We start from the raw sequence: 19848 nt of genomic DNA on the forward strand, positions 1-19848 counted from the left end.
GAGTCATTCCTGAGAGCCGTGGACATTTATAGAGTGACTTGTCCTTTCACTAAATAACCAAGACTGAAAAACACTTTGAGTTCTTTCTATTTTTGTTGTTGTTGCTTTACTACATTTTTATGTCACATTGTCAGCGATTATTCATTGCAGTTATTAATTATGCCTTTCTCTCTTCATTGCCTCACTTCTAATTTGTGTCCTTTCTAATCAAATCATCATAAATCATCTTAGAATCGTGCTTTAAAAGAGCACAGTTTAGCTCTGTTTCTGTGCACTGTGGGTCTTTGAAGCACTGAATTTTGTAGCTCTGGACAGTTTTTTTTGACTTCCTAATTTGGGGTCATGCTTCGGATAGCTGAGGATGTCAGCAACATGATATCTGGATACGTAAGGTACTTTGGATTAGTAAGTTTGATGGTTTGATGATGCTGGTAAATGATTTCAATGTTATAGTAACCCCTGTTCCAGGGGTGGGTTTTTTCTTGAGGTCTCCAGACCATTCAAGGGGCCCAAAATCCATCAATAGGCATCAGGAATTTGTGATCCCACTGAAATTGTGTGCAAATTTTATATGCTTATGGGTATGTGCTTTTTTCTGGAGAGAGTGTTCATAGCTTTTGTTTATTATTCAAATGCATTCCTGACATCTGAAGAGTTAGAACCTCTGGTAAACAACATTTGGAAGTCTGACATTAGAAAGCTTAGAGACTTGAACTCTAGATGTAACCTCCCAGCAAGCCACAAATCTCCCCAGGAAGCTGTGAAGCCATTGAACCCCTTTGACTTGACTTCCTTATCTATGAAAGTGTTTGTCAGAGGGATGCTATAGGGGAAAACATCTATACTTAGAGTAAGCATTATTGCAAATAAGTACTGCCATACACCAGCTCTAATTTGAAATCATATCTGTGAAAATGAGTGTTCAACCCTCCTAGTGAGTTGAATATGCTTCCACTTAGAATCCTAACCAATTTCGTTAGTGCTGCTACCAGAAGACAATTCTCCAGCATGTCTCAAGAGCACTTTATTCCTAACTGTCTTTTCAAAGACGTTTGTATAGTGAACAGCCTTGGAAGATAATGAATCCTGCTGGAAAAGAGGACAGGTTTATTTATTGTTTAGTATAATAAAGATAATGTCTCCCTCTGGGGCTAAGTTTGGGCAGATTTGCTTGCAGCCTATAGTAAAAAATTGGGGTTCCCTAAGCTTGGGATTTCTAGACTGTGACACAAACCTGCTGAGTTTGCCACTTCAGCCTCTGTGGGATGTGGGAGGCAAAGGGGTGGATGCAGACATGAAGCTCATGCTGCTTGCTGTGCCGTGAGTAATACAGTTCTCTATCTCTGACCCAGGAGCTCCTATCTTTTGCCAGCATCCGTGAAACTGTGGCAGTGCAACTTGTCAGCTTGCAAGTAGAATAAAAGCTCAGACCCTTCAGTTCTTGACACCACTGTTACAAAGCCTGTAATTCATTTTAAAATACTTCAGTGTTCACAGAGGGAGATGTATGCATCAGTTAGAGGAAGTCACAATTCAGGCGCATGCTCTAGAGTGGATACTCAAGACTTCTAGTCCAAGTGTTCCGTTATCCTTGTCTCAACCAACTCCAGAAGCTTTACTATTAGTAAAACAATGGTCAGAAATGGATTTTTTTTTTTTCGGTGAGGAAGATTAGGCCTGAGCTAACATCTGTTACCAGTCTTTCTCTTTTTACTCAGGAAGATTGGCGCTGAGCTAACATCTGTGCCCATCTTCCTCTTCTTTATATGTGGGTCACCACCACAGCATGGCTTGATGAGTAGTGCGTAGGTCTGCGCCCAGGATCCAAACCCACAAACCCTGGGCCGCCGAAGTGGAGCCTGAGAACTTAACCACTATGCCACTGGGCTGGCCCCCAGAAATGGATTTTTATTGGTGGAATTAGTGTCTTATTAATTAGCATGATGAATGTTAAAAATGGACTCTCATCGGTGAAATTAAAGGTATTCAAGATTGTGGATTGGCTGAAAGATTTAGAGACACTCCCTATCTTTGCATGAAAGGATTTAAGCATCCTTCCAGGCACATAGCCATTGTTCTAAGCCCAAGTGATAGTCAAAATATTTAACAACCAATATGTCATTGGCCATGACCAATCTGAACTAAAACAAATAGTGGCCCCAGTGCTGCAGCAGGCTCCTGAGGGGCCCTGCTCTGCTAAGCACTAACTCTTTGGTTTCTGGGACATGAGACTAGGATTCTCTAGGGTTCTCAGAGGAGGGAAGGGACAATAGGACATTTGGGGAACCTGGGGCAGTGGCTGTTTACCAACCAGTACAGAAGTACATATTTTAGTATTTTTAACAACCAGTGCAGCTTTACTGAAGTATTCCAGCTGTACCCATTCTGTCCTTAGGAATGGCAGCCAAGGCTTGATCATCCCTAAAGGGCTCAGTTTCTAGCCTTTGGGTTGGAGGATTTCTGGTCGTTTGTTGACAAAGGGAACAGAATCCTGCCCTGGAAGCTTGCTGCATTTGCCTCCACTGGTTCTTTCATGCAAGGTGGGAGCCCAAACACTTAAAAAGATAGAGAGCTGGGATTTAACTAGCTCCCAGAACAGGTTGATGAGCTGGTTTGTGCCTGCTTTTTGATAACTATGTGTTTAACAAGTGTCTGTATGTGTAGCAGGGTTTGGTCTGCGACTTGCTTTCATTACAACTTGGAAATGAGGTTTGAGGAGAGTAGCTGCCCCTACCATCCCTCACACTTTTTCAGTGGGTATTGTCATTTACCAGAGTTTCAAGGTTGTGCTTGACCAAACTGGATTAGGTTCGCTCCCAAGAGCTACCTTAGAATCAAGGAGGGATCATTCAGGAAACACCTTGGACTGAGGGCAGCTAACCAAGATCAAAGCAGCGCTCGCTGCAGCCCATTTCCGTTTAACAGCATACAGAGTATATTCAGTGGCTGCTCAGTGGCTGATAGAAGTGTGAGGGGTGCAAACGGGGGAGGGTAGATAAAATGCCATCAGGATGGAACGCAGCATCTCTTCACATGGGTTTGTCGGGAAATTGGCTGCAGCCACAGATCACACTGGGGAGCAGCAATTAGAGCCAGTCTGGGTCCTTTCACGCTCTCTTTGGGGCCATCTGTGAGTCAAAGGAGCTGAATTTCAGGTAGTTCCAGCCTTTATAAATAGCAGCTATAGACAGAAACTAAAGGATGATCTTTACTGCCATACACTGAATAAAGCCCCACTGGTTATCTTAGCCACCCCCACATGGAGATCGGATTCTGTGTCCGTTCACAGCATGGACACAAAGGCCACCAGCGTACATCTTGTGTATAGAGCCAATGTGTGTGCCTTATCATCTTAACAGTGCGTTATCTCTAGTGAAACTTTTAGGATGGATTCGGTGCTAAGGGGCGAGGATTAATAACACTGTGTTAGCAGAGACTCAGCGGGCCAGACAGGACAAAGGGAAACCGTTTTTTATGTGTAAATGGTACAAATGTGTTATATTAACAAAACTATCCACAGGGCCACAGGACAGAGGTCCATTTGATTGGTGTGATCCTAAGAATTCAGATGCTGCTCCACTCATCCTACCTTTCTTTTCTGACACTTAATACTGAAATTTAAATACGTCTCTGGAAGCACCAGGGTATTTTTATTTCTCTTGCCATTCCTTTGTGTTGTGGGAATGCTGTGTGGGCAAAGCATGTTTGCCACCCTTTTCATGGCCCTGTGATTCTTCCTGGCATTCAGGTTGGGGTGATGCAGGGCCTTGAGTCAGTGTAGAGTTTGAGAGGAAGGACCCTGGGTGGATCTAACGTGAAGAAGAGACAGCAGGGGGCCGGCCCCGTGGCTTAGCGGTTAAGTGCACACGCTCTGCTGCTGGCAGCCCAGGTTTGGATCCCGGGCGCCGACCGATGCACCGCTTCTCTGGCCATGCTGAGGCCGCGTCCCACATACAGCAACTAGAAGGATGTGCAGCTATGACATACAACTATCTACTGGGGCTTTGGGGGAAAAAAATAAATAAAATTAAAAAAAAAAAAAAAAAAGAGACAGCAGGTTTGGTGTGGTACAAAAGGGAAAATCCTTGGGAGCCTATGTGTGAGAGGGAGTGAAGAAGCACTGGTTCCTTTGCAGCCACACCCAGCAAAATCCCCTGGATGTCTGGTTCTTAGATCTTCCAGGTTCTCTGACTGACCCATCTCTACTGTGTTCTTTGCCCCACATAACACTGCTCCTTTTTTGTTAAATTGTGGTAAAACACATATAAAATTTACCATTTTAACTATTTTTAAGTGAACAATTTAATGGCATTAAGTACATTCATAATGTTATGCAACCATCACCACTGTCTATTTCCAGAACTTTTTCATTATCCCAGGTAGCATCTGTATCCATTAAACAATAATTCTCCGTTGTCGCCTACCCCCGCCCCTGGTATCCACTATTCTACTTTCTGTCTCTATGAATTTGCCTATACTAGGTGCCTATATAAGTGGACTCATACAATATTTGTCCTTTTGTGTCTTGGCTTATTTCACTTAGCATAATGTCTTCAAGGTTCATCCATGTTGTAGCCTGTGTCAGGATGTCGTTCCTTTTTATGTCTGAATAACATTCTATTATATGGATAAACCACATTTTGTTTGTCCATTCATCTAACCCTGCTCATTTTTTTATCTAGAGCTGTTTTCATACTAGTGATTTACTTATATTGACACGAAGTACGTATGTCCAAATGTACTGGTCTGTTAGTACAAGAGGTTGCTGGGGTTTTTTTTTGTCTACAACTTTATAATTATTTGCTTTGGCTATGTGAAATTAACTTTAAAAGTGCAGGCAGGTAATTATGAGGTATATGTACTTATCACCCAAATAGTCAGGATTAGATTTTTGGTTAAGAATAACCCAGCCTCGACACCCTGCTTTAGATGGGGAACTGGGAAATTTTAAATTATAAACAAAGAGAAAGACTCTCATACTGAAGAGAACACATTCAAGAGATCTGGGAAAGTGACTTAAGTCTCCTGGGCCACAGTATCCTCATCAGTGAAATATAGGAGATGACCTAGATGGAGGGTCAGCAAATTATGGGACAAATCTGTCCTGCCTGTTTTTTTTAAATAAAGTTTCATTGGAACACAGCTGTACTCCTGTGTTTACTCAGTGTCTATGGCTGCTTTTAACCTAAAATATTTACTCTCTGGCCCTTTTCAGAAAAAGATGAGCAACCCTTGACCTAGATGATTCTTCTCCAGTGTCCCTTTGGCTCTAAAATCTGTGATGCTGTGATATGCTAGGTGGCAGGAAGAGGAGCAAGGAAAGGATAAAGTCAAAAGGACACAGAAATGGAGTGTGATACACTGGTTGTTGACAAGGCTTGAATGTAGAAAAGCTTCTGTCCTGTCAGGTTTAATCCCTTTACTGTAATCTCTGACTCTGCATTCCTCCTGCTTTCCTGTCTTGCTGCAAGTGCCCACAGCTGGAGCTGTCTGGGGACAACTTTGATTGCATAAAAATCCTGTAGTCTTTCTCTTATGGAGCACATGCTTTGTTTGTGTAAAATCCTTCTAGGTATCAGCTGGAAAAACCTCCTTCCTTCAGTGGGAAATGTTGTTTCCCCATAGAGTGTATCACCACTTCACCTTGCTGGGCTGGAGAAATTGTATAGAGGAAAATTGACCCTCTGTGCTCATTTGCTACCCTGGTCCTCTGCTCCAAGCATCCTGAAGATGGAGTCCATGCTCCATTTCCTCCCCACCTGGGCACACGTGTCCTGCACATGTATCCCCCTCACTTACTGTCTCACACTATTTTATGATTAATGCTAGAATTTCTTCTTTATTAGGTTGTGAAGGGGAAGAAGACTAGCATCTACCCACTCTGGGTCTTTTCTATCTGGGCTACAAGTTAAATTGACATGAGACCGAATAGCAGGAGAAAATCAAACAAAGCTTTATAACATGTATACATGGGAGGGACCAGGGAAACTGAGTTTCTCAACAAATGGTGGAGGTTTTCACTTTAAATAGCATATTCAGGTAGACAAAGGAGGATGTTGGGGGTGGGGGAGTCAGCTATGGGAGATTAACAGAAAGCACAGTAATCAAGAGTGTGCAGATTTAAGTCCTCGCCTTCCGCACTGATAAGAGTTTCTAGAAATAAAGTCATCCCCCCTTCTTTCTGGTACAGAGAGGGAGGTACCTTTACAAATGGAGATTTGTATTTGTATAAGATTTGTACTCTTACAAATGTAAATGTTTGGTCTTAGCAAGGACCCTCCTAGTCTATCGATAAAATAACCAAGGTAAAAAGACATATTTTGTGGTGGCCAATTCTGACCTCCCACAGTGGATTTAATTTGTAGGCTCTTTGCTTCATTGTCGGTGGTTGGCTGTGGTTGGTGGGAATGGGGTGAGGTTTTATATTAGACGGGATGCAGCCAGAGGGCAGGGACTTCAGATACCTCGCTGTGTGCTGGGCTCAGCAGAGCTGCACATGCAAATGGAGTGGAAGAGCATGAATGAATATTTTCATGGGGAAAATTACAGAATAAAAATTGCCATTATGCAGATTTCTCATTTTGGATACCATATAGTACCAACATATTTATTGAGTTCTTGCTCTTTATACTTACAAGTATAGAAGTCGCCCACTGATTTTATATATGTGTATGTGTGTGTATATATATAGTTAAATTTTTACGTTTGTTTAATTTTGATTTTGAAATGATTTCAGATTTATAGAAAAGTTGCAAAAATAGTACAAAGAGTTCTCGTATACTCTTTACCCAGATTCCCTTAATGTTAAATTTCATCATATTTGCTTTGTCATTCCTTAATTCCTTAAAATAACATTCTTTTACATAGCAGCACAATTACCAAAATCAGGAAATTATCATTGATACAATACTTTCATCTAATCTACAGACCTTACATTGATATATTTTAAGTATAGAATTAGGCATCAGAGAGATGGCATTTATGTGTTTTTCTCGTGCTGGGTATTGCTCGTTCAGGACTTTATTTCTGCTTTATGGTTTTCTATTTGCAGAAAATAACAAACACAAAGTAGTATTTAAAATCTCCAGATGCTCAAAATTAAAAAAAAAAAAAAGTCCAAATTTACACTCTGATGTTAGAACTTATTGAGATTCTAGGAAAGAAAGCATTAATAATAATAGTAATAATAATAAGCAGCAACATCTTTTCTCCCTGATATACTACTGAACCTTATGTCAAGTCCGGCTACGGTCCTGGGCGTCCTCCCTTTCATGAATCTGAGCAGCCGTGCAAGTGTGAGACCTCGGACAGGTACTTTCTGGTAAATCCCTATATTGATGATGGTGAGCACTGTCCTTGGGGGACAGTCAATAGTACTTGGGCAAAACTCTTCTTTTCTCTTTCCTTCAGCTCCTCATCCTAAAGGTGGAGCCAAAACATTTCTATGGGGGCAAGAAAGAAACAACAGAGCAAATTAAAATTATGGCTCTTTAGCAGAATTTTTGTGGGAATCCAGAAGACACATTTACACCTTTGAATAGAATAGAATTAGTTTGTAATTCCGGAAAGTCTTTTCCCCTACGATCTGAGCCCCATAGAACATGCACTTATATTTGAGGATGGTGCTTGCCCAGCGGTCCTGCCCCTCCTGTACTCCTCTGTAGCCCGCTCCTCACTCCCGCTCCACTACGGAGTCAACGTAGCTGCACTGGATGAAATTTATAAGGCTGATCTATATTTTCCTATCAAAATGCACTGTAGCATATCTCCTTAGACATAGTGCCATTATGAGCTCTTTGCAGATCCATATCTTATCTTTTCCAGAGAATAAATCCCTGCACCCTGTGACGTGCATGGTCTTGGAGAATACTACTAATGCCATAGCTTGAGTGTGTCTGTCCTTAACAATGGACATGTCCGCATTTTATCTTCTGACTCTTTACATCCTCGTTACCTCTGTGGAGAACGTAGGGCAAACAAAGAAGCTGGGAGGATCTTTTAAGAAATTTCATGCCTCCTCTTTTTTGTTGAAGTGGCTCCAGTGCTCCAAGCTACAACATCATACACTGAGGCATACGGTGTGTTTTGGGGAAAAGGTACCATTCAACTCCCAGGAGAGTTCAAATCCTGCCGTTCAATCTCCAAATCTGGGAATGAAGGGGCAGGAGAGGTAGAAAGAGATAGTCAGCCTAGTTCATTAGAGTCAAGAGCTGCAGTTCTTGAGGAGAAATGCTGGGTCCATCCACTGTAGTCCTGCTCCAGAAGCTAAGGAGGCATGAAGATGGCCAACGCTTGCTGAAACATGCTGTTCACAGACTCCGTGCTTAGGATTTGGGGGGTTCTACCATTACACATACCTCTGCACTACCTACTCTTTCAGGAAGTACTACTAATGGGGGAGGGGGGAGGCATTCCCGAGATCTGCTTGAGGACAGCACCTCCTGGAGCACCCCGCTAGGGGTACATAGAATACAATATAAATGGGGCCCTGAAGCTGTGTACAGGGCGGCCCTGTTCAGCAATGTGAGTTTTTACTTCTAGTAATAAACAGACAGAAACCAACAAAGGAGCTTGAAACAGAGCCACTCCTCACAAACTTTCTTCCCTCAGCCTTTTTACGTCTACATTTTTTGCCCACCAACCAAATCTGGATGTTCTTCTCTTCTCTTTTCAGACACATGAGGTATCATTTTGACTACTTGTTCCATTAAAAGTTTGAATTAAAGCTTTTGTATGTTTTAGGTCAAAGGTTTAAAACCTGTTTCTTATTTACTAGCGACACCTTTGTTCGGTAACTTCACAAAAGAACAAATGGAATTGGTCCCATGACAGATTCTTTTTGTTCTTGGTTTTCACGCATATGCAGACAAGATGGTCTGAATATGAAGAGGCATGAAGGAATTTATTCAAGAGGAGAAAGACCTATCAAACTTTTGTCCATGGTATTTAAGAGTACAAAAGTTTTTCTCTCTCCCCTGATCCTTCTACCTTTCTGCCTTTATTAGTTGTACAGCAAAAAGGATGAATTTAATATCCCTGCTGCTTCTCTACACAAACTTTGCATTTATATCTTAACATGTTGGAAATTTAAGGATATCACAGATGAAAGACATTCTGTCTTGGTAAATGAAGCCAGTTGACTTATTATATCTGGACTCGGGCACTTGTGGCCACAAGACTTGGAACTCAGTAGTGACCTCATGAGGAGTGAGGTAGGCTGGGAACCGATGGGGCTCAGGTTCAAATGCAGAGCACAGGAAGGCTAGGCACACATGCAGGTTTGTGTTAGAGGCACCAGGCAGAGGACAGGACTACCTGAGTTACCACATTTTGTGCTGTGCTTAACAGTGCAACACTGTACACAGTGGGCAGTGCTGTGGCAGTCTCTGGGTAGGAGTGAGGACGGCATGGTGGTTCCAGCCAAACTGCTGAGGGTTCACAGGCAGATGGCCTAAGAGGGGAGCTAGAGTGTGCCCAAGACCTGGAGCCCTTCATCAGCGCGGCTCAGAGAGTCAGGGGCGGCTCAAAAACACCCAGTTGAGAGGGCATGTCCATAGCTGGGTTCTCACCTGGGAAGAATCAATTGTCTGAATTCATCAAGCAAATTTATTTATTTATTTTTTTAAAGATTTTATTTATTTATTTTTCCCCCCAAAGTCCCAGTAGATAGTTGTATGTCACAGCTGCACATCCTTCTAGTTGCTGTATGTGGGATGCGGCCTCAGCATGGCTGGAGAAGCGGTGCATCAGTGCGTGCCCGGGATCTTCATACCTGAAATAGAGGAATATTTTTATTTTATTTTATTTTTTAATTTATTTTTTTTGTGTGAGGAAGATCGGCTGACATCTGAGCTAACATCTGCCAATCCTCCTCTTTTTGCTGAGGAAGACTGGCCCTGGACTAACATCCATGCCCATCTTCCTCCACTTTATATGGAACACCGCCACAGCATGGCTTGACAAGCCGTGCGTCTGTGTGCGCTCAGGATCCGGACTGGCGAACCCCGGGCCGCCACAGTGGAGCGCACGCACTTAACCGCTTGCGCCACCAGGCCAGCCCCCAGAATATTTTTCTTTAAATCACACTAAACATTAGTTGCTCATGTTGGATCTTAGCCAGTTGTTGATTTTAAACCACAAAATATATAAATCACACACAAAAACTTGCATATATGTATAATTAGTGACAACATTTTGTGACATCCTCAAACATTTTCTTCTACAACGGTACACTTTTTAAGTACCTTTATTTAGTTTCATTTTCATCTAATTAGCAGTTGGTCTAATGAGGTGACTACATGTTTTATGACACAAACAAGAAAGGCTCCAGAAACATAACAATTATTAGAAATGACACACACACACTTAACAAGACAGGGAGTTGGATTTGCCCCAGGAAGATGGTAAGGCAGGGAGAGGGTGAGACAGCTGGTGCTGAAGGCGCTACCCTGGCTCTGGGTCTTTCAGGGGATGGGGCAGGGCTTGGGTGGGTGGGGTGGTTAAGCCTCTGACAACTGAAGAAACTTCACAGACCCTTATTATGATAAAGAAAAGCAAGAAAGACTTTTGTTCATTTGCTCTTATCTTAAATTGGGTTCCCCAGAGCAGATCCTGAGATGAGGGTTCGTGTTCAAGTGATCAAGGAAATGTGCCAAGGAGAAACCAGTAAGGAAGTGGGAAAGCAAGGTAGTGAAAGAGGAAATATGAAGCAAGTATGCAATTTCAGGTGAGGTCCCAGCCTCAGCCTGAACTCACAGCAGCTCTGGAACATTCATCACACTGCAGAGTTTGTCCCACCCGGAGGCAAGAAAGCAGGCTTTCATAGTCCTGCTGCAGTCCACCATTGGCTACAGGTCATGCCATGGGGCACTTCAGCATTCTGAGAGTTGGGGCAAAGTGGCTCCGTGCTCATGGGCCCTCTGAAGAGGGTTACTGTTAGGAGCAAAGAAGAATCAGAAGCTGAGATGAGAGCCCAGACCCAGCAAAGGGATCCAAAGCAATTGGGTAGAGCATCTACACCATCTGCTACAGCAACCCTGCCAGTTAAGAGCCTCTAAAGTTTAAACTTCTGCTATTTTATTGACTTCCCTGGAGAAGAAAAAATTATACTCTCTCTCCTGGGTCCTCTGATAGTCAACCTTTTAGCAACTTTTTTTTCCATCTTTATTTACCACACGTGGCTACTGTCACATATACTATTCTTAAAGAATTAGCCTCGCCAACTACTTTTTCTTGAGTAAGTGTCCAATAATTAATACAGAATTATAGACTCTGCTTTTCGTGTTAGGTCATGGAACTGTGTGTCGGCCAATACCGTGTTATTCGTGAACAGTTGGTTGTGTTCTGTGTTATGAGCCCTGTGCTGAATGGACCATAAATTTTGCTGACTTTTTGAAAGGTTCTAAACCACTTGTGCCATCTCTTAGCTACCTATTTATTCTGCCTTCTGGATTTATTTAATCCAGCTAAAGAAAGTTCAAAATGGAGATTAATCCCAAGACTCACAGCCACATTAGCCTGTGGTTATCAGCAAATCTGGTCCATGACTCTGTTACCCTTGAAAAATGCTTATCTATCAGTATGAATGGAGGTCATTATGCCAGTGAGACCTACCCTGAGTTGGAGATGTGATCTTTCAGGATCTATTATCCTGTTAAATATAACACATTCTGTGAGGCTATAAATATATAGTTGGTTTGGGAACTTCTCTCCAAAAGTCCTGTGGAAAATAGAACTAGAGTTATTCTTAAAATAAAACCCCACATTTACTCAGCTTTTTGGGGACTGGCTGGCTGCCTACTTTGCTTCTTTTCTTTCTGTTTTTTCTTTTCCTTTGCCTTTCATTCCACATTTTTTTGTTGAGTGCCTACTAGGAGCCCAGCACTGTTGTAGGGGTACAATGGGGAACAAAATATACAAAGGTCTTACCTAATTGAAGCTTTCATTCTAGTGAGAGAATGAAATTACACACACCACACACACACATATACACACGGTATTTACAAACCATGGTTAAGTGCTACAAAGGTAATCAAGTGAGGTAAAGGGATAGAGTGACTTTGATGAGGCAGGTGGGCGGTGGGAGGAGATATCTTAACAGAGGTGCCATTTGAGAAGGAGCCAGCTCTCTAAGGATCTGGAAGTAGAACTTTCTGGGCGGAAGGAATACTGAGTGTGAAGCACCCAAGGCAGCAACAAGGCTGATGTGGTCCAAAGAAGGCAGCCAGTGTGGCCAGAAAGAAGAGGGAAGATGGTCATGAGGTCTGAGAGGTAGGCAGATGCCTGCTCTTTCAAGGCCTCATAGGCCTTTGGAAGGAGACTGGGATTTTGAGAATTCATTAGAGGATTTTAAGTAACAGAGTGACTTAACATGATTTATTTTTAAAAAGATAGCTGCCTACTTTGTTGTTGGTGATAGAAGCAGGGAGACAGGAAAGCAATGACAGCAGGTAAGACTGCTTGGGGGTGCTGCAGGCGTGGTAGTACACAGGGTACATTTTGGAGAGAGAGGCAAAGGACTTGCCTCTTACTAACAATAAGTCCTTGGGCAGGTGATTGAACTTTCCTTGGCCTTAGTTTTCCCATCTGAATGATGGGATGATACTCATGTGCCTACCACATTATGTTCTTATGAGGATTAAATGCATTAGAATTTACACCATGTAAATTACACTTTTCTAACAATTCGGAGCAAACAATAATCAATACATAAATCAATCAATGAATTGCTATTTTTAACTTATTATTATTGGATGTGGAAAGGGAGAAATCAAAGATGACACTGAGGTTGAGCCCTGAACAACATAGCCCGTTGTCTGTGTGCATAGGTAATGTCCTAGAGTACTTTGGAGATGTGGAAGCCCTTGATCTAATTTTGCCACCGTTGACTGACAAGCCGATGACTCATTTAACTTTGCCTCACCTCACCTTCTTATCTGTAAATAGGGCACATGCCAACTACTCCCCCAATAAATTTCAGTGACGATATGGTCAAATTGCATGCTATACCTAACAGTCTTTGTGTTTTTCAATAGAGAAGTTATTAATGAGCAAGGTAAAAATGACTGATTTATAAAAAAAAAACGGGATATGGTTTTCAATCTATAGTTTATATGTTCAATGACTGTGAAATCCAAGTATCTTGGTGTACGTGTTTGTGTCTAATGTAATGTGTAAACAAGAACAAAAGCCAAGTGGGGGAATATAGTTGCTGTTGGAGCATTTTCCGATCAGATCACAAGACTAAAAGAGGGATTAAAATTGGAGCAGAAAAGACAAAATTCAGTGAGAGAGATAGAAACCTTTCTTAACGTGCATGCAAAAAGAATAACTTGGATGCTGTTAAAAAAAAAAAAAAGGATTAATGAATGCAGAAACCCATTCCACTAACTCAGATAGGATATTTGGGGTCAATGACTTCTTATTCGTAGAACCTGGAACCCAGGTTTAAATTCTGGCTCTAAAGGACGTCTTGGTTACTTCAAAGTTTTGGCGATTATGGATAAAGCTGCTATAGACATTGTGTGCAGATTTTTGTGTGGACATAAGATCTCAGCTCCTTTTGGTAAATATCAAGGAGTGCGATTGCAGGATTGTATGGTAAATGTATGTTTAGTTTTGTAAGAAACTGCCAAACTGTCTTCCAAAGTGACTGTAACATTTTGCATTTTCACCACCAGTGTATGAAAGTTCCTGTTGTTCCACATCCTCACCAGCATTTGGTGGTGTCAGTGTTCCAGATTTTGGCCATTCTAATGAATGTGTAGTGGTATCTCATTCTTGTTTTAATTTGCACTTCCCTGATGACATATGATATGGAGCATCTTTTCATATACTTATTTGCCATCTGTAAATCTTCTTTGTGAGGTGTCTGTTAAGGTTTTTGGTCTATTTTTCCATGAAGTTGTTTGTTTTCTTATTGTTGAGTTTTAAGAGTTTTTTTGTATATTTTGGATAACAGCCTTTTAGCAGACATGTCTTCTGCAAATATTTTCTCCCAGTCTGTGGCTTCTGCAAATATTTTCTCCCAGTCTGTGGCTTATCTTCTCATTCTCTTGACCCTGTCTTTCAGTTTTTTAATTTTAATGAAGTCTAACTTATCAATTAGTACTTTCATGGATTGTGTCTTTGGTGTTGTATCTAGAGTCATCACCAAAGCCAAGGTCATCTAGATTTTTTTCTTAAGTTATCTTCTAGGAGTTTTATAGTTTTATGTTTTATGTTTAGGTCTGTGATCCATTTTAAGTTAATTTTTTGAAGGGGGTAAGGTCTGTGTGTAGTTTCTTTCTTTCTTTTTTTCTCATGGATGTCCAGTTGTTCCGGCACCATTTGCTGAAGAGACTATCTTTGCTCCATTTATTACCTTTGCTCTTTTGTCAAAGATCAGTTGACTGCATTTATGCGGGTCTATTTCTGAGTGCTCTATTCTGTTCTCTTGATCTATCTGTCTGTTCTTTCACCAACACCACCGTCTTGATTACTGGCAATTTATGGTAAGTCTTGATGTCAGGTAGTGTCAATCCTCTAACTTTGTTCTTCTCCTACAATACTATGTTAGTTATTCTGGGTCTTTTTCCTCTCCATATAAACTTTAGAATCAGTTTATCAGTAGCCACAAAATAACTTGCTGGGATTTTGATTGGGATTGCATTGAGTCTGTAGATCAAATTGGGAGGAACTGACTTCTTGACAATATTGAGTCTTCCTATCCATGAACATAGAATATGTCTCCATTTATTTAGTTTTTTTTATTTCAATCATCCAAGTTTTGTAGTTTTCCTCATATAGATCCTGTATGTATTTTGTTAGATTTATACTTAATTATTTAATTTTGGGGGGTGATCGTGTAAATGGTATTGAGTTTTTAATTTCGTATTCCACTTGTTCATTCCTGGTATATAAGAAGCAATTGACTTTTGTATATTAATCTTGTATCCTGCAACCTTGCTATAATTGCTTATTGGTTACAGGAGTATTTTTGTGGATTGTTTCACATTTTCTACATAGATGATCATGTCATCTACAAACACAGACAGGTTTATTTCTTCCTTCCCAACCTCTATACCTTTTATTTCCTTTTCCTGCCTTCTTGCATTAGCTAAGGCCTCCAGTATGATGGTAAAAAGGAGTGGTGAGAGGGGACATCCGTGCCTTGCCCCTGATCTTAGTGGGAAGGTTCTGAGTTTCTTACCATTAAGTATGATATTAGCTGTAGGATTTTTATAGCTATTCTTTATCAAGTTGAGAAAGTTACCCTCTATTCCTAGTTTACTGAGAGTTTTTATCATGAAGAGGTGTTGGATTTTGTCAAATACTTTTCTATTTGACAAATAGTATCTATTGATATGATCATGTTATTTTTCTTTTTTAATCTATTGACATGAGGAATTATATTAATTGATTTTTGAATGTTGAACCAGAGAGGTACTGGTCTGAGTTTTGTTTTCTTGTGATGCCTTTGTCTGGCTTTGGTATTCAGGTAATGCTGGCCTCATAGAATGTCATTGGTTTCTGCTCTAATTCTTATTATTTCTTTTCTTCTGCTTACTTTGAGTTTAATTTGCTCTTCTTTTTCTAGGTTTCTAAGGTAAAAACTTATTAATTTTAGATCTTTTTTATTTTCTAATATATGCATTCAGTGCTATAAATTTCCCTCTAAGCACTGTTTTTGCTACATCCCACAAATTTTGATAAGTTGTGTTTTCATTTTCATTTAATTCAAAATATTTTTAAATTTCTCTTGAGATTTCTTCTTTGGCTGATGTGTTATTTAGAAGTGTGTTGTTTAATCTCCACAAATTTGGGGATTTTCCAGTCATCTTTCTGTTATTGATTTCTAGTTTAATTCCATTGTGGTCTAAGAGCAGACATTGTATAATTTCTATTCTTTTAAATGCAGTGAGGTGTGTTTATGGCCCAGAATCTTGATGAATGTTTCATCTGATCTTGAGAAGAATGTGTATTCTATTGTTGTTGGATGAAGTTGTCTATAGATGTAAATTATATTCAGTTGATTGATGGTGGTGTTGAGTTCAACTGTGTCCTTACAGATTTTTTCTGCATGCCAGGTCTGTGCTTTCTGATAGAGGGGTGTTGGAGTCTCCCTCTATGATAATGGATTCATCTATTTCTCCTTGAAGTCTGTCAGTTTTTGCCTCATGTAGTTTGATGCTTTGTTTTTAGGCACACACACACTAAGGATTATTATGTCTTCTTGGAGAATTGACTCCTTTATCATAATGTAATACCCTTTGTTATCTCTGATAACTTCTTGCTTTGAAGTCTGCACTCTCTGAAATTAATATAGCTACTCTTGCTTTCTTTTATTAATTATATTTTTAGTATTGTGGGTGTGTTAGTGTTACTACTAATACTAATCCAACTCTGAGAGATTAGGATCCATTTGGACTCTTGTCATTATGTTCTTGTTTATATGATGCTTTAACTTAAAGATGAGTGCTGATCCCAGGAGAATCTGGGAGTTTTTCTTCTTCGGTTCAAATGGTAGAGTGTGAGTCATTTGGCAATTCCATATAAATAGTAGTATTCACTTTAGTGTTATTCTTCAAATGGGTTTCTTTCTTAGAGTGACCCTTTGCAGACAGACTGTATTTATTTGGAATTTTTCCTAAGGTACCTCATGATGCATGAGTTGGGGTGATTTAAATTAGAATTAATACCTTCATCTCTTCTATCCTGATTGCTGCCCTTCCTCCTTTTCTTCAGCTAGGGCTGTGGACGTTGGTGGAGGAGAATAGGTTTCTCTCTCAGCTAGCAGGCAGCGTAGGAGTTGAGGTCCTTCTGAAATGCACACAACCATTCTGGCTTTCTTCAGTCTCAAGATAGCTTTCAGCACGTATTATCATTCCCTTCGATTAAGTGCACCACATTGCTAATGGGTATTTCATTTTCACTTCTGTATACCAGAAACACATACACTGGGAGAAATAGCAGAGCCTCCTGCAAAGTCATCCTGATCTGTGCCTGCTTTCTCTCCCTTTCTTGTGTCCCTAGGTAAGTGTGAAATCGGCTGGGCCTACTACTGCACAGGAGCAGGTGCTGCCGCCGCCATGCTGCTGTGCACAGGGCTGGCTTGCTTCTCTGGCAAGAAACAGAAGCAATACCCATACTGAGATGGGGCCACCAAGAGCAAACAGAGGAGAAGATGGGCCGAAGGGGCTTGGAGGTACCGAAGCATCCAGCTACTTTCAAAAGGTGGAATAGTGGTTCTAATCCATACAATGCTAATGAAATGAATCCCAATGGAATCAGAAACCTTATATACTATGGAAGGGTTGTGCACGATTTGTGAAAGAAATAGAGAGCGTGGAATGATAGAGAAAAATGGACCAAAGGCTAAAAATATTGCAGGGTGTTGGGTGTTTCTATTCCACAGAGTATTGTTAATGTAGAACACAAACACACACAAAACAAATTTATATATGCAAACAAGGGTTTTGGGTTTTTTTTAAAGATGAGGACTCAGAATCAAAGGGCTAGTAGAAACAGTATTATGTTGGGAAGCAGGGTAACCCGCAGATGTTCCCTGTAGGTCATGATGCTTCTGGAAGCACACGAGCACATACAGACATACACATCCACACATAGGCCCATGCACAAACATATGAGTTGTTGCACAGACTGTATGAGAGGTTTAGCGGTGCATTACTCCTCTGTTTTCTTTTTAATATACATTTAAAACACAGTATTATCACTTTATAAAGTATACATTAAACCTAATAAATGGACCAATAAGCCACTTTATCAGTATTTTATATATCCTGCATAAACTCTTTATGCCCTCAACGTGTTTTCAGTGTTTATGCAGAGCTTTAGAGTTAAGCCTTTGTATTTCAATATTATTCAAAAATATGCACTATTTCTCTGAGTAGCTTCTGCTATGATATTCTTACGAAGTAAAGGATCAAATTTCTGTCCAGTGTAGGGGAGAATTCAGTTGAAGATATGTGAGTGATGGGAGACATTTTCCATTCATTAGATCTTGTTTTCTTTTGCCCATTATTGTACTGTGCTGTGCCACATTTATTTCAATATTCATTTTGTAAAAAATAAAAAAAGTGCTATTTTGTTTGTATTTGAAAAGCTCTGTGAATAAATTCTCTCTTTGATCAATAGCTAAATGAGTCATAGAATGTTCGTTCAGTTATTGGGTTTGCTTCTTTAAATTCCTAAATATAGCCTTTCAACTCCAACAGTCCTGTGAATTTCCCTTTTCTTGTTAAGGCCTCCCATTGATTCACTTGATAATCATCCAACCAGGCATTGTTCTAGGCACACGAGGTATCAAAGGTGAGTAAGACATAGTTCCTGCTTTCAACTTGAATTCTTTAAGACCAGAATTCTAACTTCCTGTTCATTGCACTTCAATCATGACCAAATTCTTATGAGTGAATTTCAAGTCTGTTTTGTATTAAGTTTGAGAATATGGGCAATATTCAGACGTGGCTTAGGGCAACAAGAGCCATGGTTCAGGAAGTGTCGGGGCCGGCAGTCTCCCGGATGATGACAGAGGCATCGCAAGCTGCCAGTGACTTGCTGCCCCTCCACTTTCTGCAACGTGCTGCATTTCTTCAGCACTTCTGTGCCATGGGCAATTTCACACCACTCTCTTTCAGGGATCTTGGCCATTTGAGAAAGATTATCTTACACTCCTGCTCCCAGCATAAAGCCTTGACTAAAGAGAAAGATTTGGACCCTTTCATGACCCCCTAACGGAACCAGGTCTTTCAGGAGCAAAGATTACATACTGGGTAATGGATAGATTCTTTTATTAGGCAAGGCTGAGTTATTGCATCAAATCCATGAACTTCAGTGTCAATTAGTTTCTAAATTATATACTTTTCATTTTTGGAAATTAAATATTCTGGCTACTTATACATGTAAGTATATTTTCTATTCTCTCTATATATATTTATCAATTTAATTGAATATCTGAATATCCTGCTTGCTTCTGGTACTTTTAATCACCCAGGGTGAGGAGTCATGCTGCCCTGGAACAATACAAGAATCTGGCCAATAAAATTCTGGACTTTTTGAGGCTTTGTTGCTATGGAAAAAGTCACTCTGCTCTCAAATACTTAATTCATAATGTGCTGAATGTCATTTGATTGTGTTTCATTGTCCACTGAGCAGGGGCTTCTCCACTCTGTGGTTTCCTGCGGAGAGGAGAAGATTGCACTTTGCTTCCTCAATTAGCTCGTCATTTTCATGTACTGCTGGCCCTTTTCCCTTTTTTTTTTTTTTTTGCTGGACTTTCCTGTCAGAATAGTATTATGACTTCTTAGCTCCCATTATCAAGTTGGAGTTCTCTATGGAATTCATTAAGGTCTAATTTCTTGGACAAATTTAATGATGACGTTGTTTGTATGTCATCCATATGATTTTAGACATTGGTGAACCTCACTAGAACAGAAAGCTGGTCACTCTGACATGATGAAGTCAAGTAGCAAACTCGCGCGTCTCAAGTTCTGACTAGTCATGTGTTTTTTTTGGTTCAAGATGTCCCAGCATTTCATGAGAAGCGTCTGATTTATTAAGGATTACAAATACTGTTTTTCAAATGCAAATGAGGATTCATGAAATAATAACAACAAAACAACAATAAAAATCTGTGAAAAGTACGTATTCACAAGCTGCTTACTGATATACACTTAAAGGGCAAAAAAACCTCCATTTTCACAACCATAAAGCTTTCATTGTTTGCACATGCTTATTAGGTAAGTGAGGAGTTTTACTTGTTTTCAGAAAGAGAAAATGATATGCAAAGAAGTTAACTGATGAAATTGAATTGACTCTTTCAATTTTCAGTGTATTCATTTGTGTAATAAA

The 19848-nt window shown here is 40.3% G+C and overlaps 1 protein-coding gene across 3 annotated transcripts in view; it reads left to right on the forward strand.

The window, feature by feature from the left end:
- LHFPL6 (LHFPL tetraspan subfamily member 6) overlaps window positions 1-18134 on the forward strand; it is a 276970-nt gene extending 258836 nt beyond the window's left edge. For all 3 annotated transcript variants that reach the window (XM_087436135.1, XM_087436134.1, XM_004443176.3), the window contains one exon: window positions 17014-18134. In XM_087436135.1, coding sequence (XP_087292261.1) covers window positions 17014-17132 — 119 coding nt within the window. In that variant the 3' untranslated portion in view covers window positions 17133-18134. The remainder of the gene's footprint in view (window positions 1-17013) is intronic.
- Window positions 18135-19848: the final 1714 nt, after the last annotated feature.

The sequence above is a fragment of the Ceratotherium simum genome, chromosome 10 (assembly GCF_057802395.1).
Source record: "Ceratotherium simum simum isolate JZ-2026a chromosome 10, ASM5780239v1, whole genome shotgun sequence".
NCBI classification, from domain to species: Eukaryota; Metazoa; Chordata; class Mammalia; order Perissodactyla; family Rhinocerotidae; genus Ceratotherium; species Ceratotherium simum.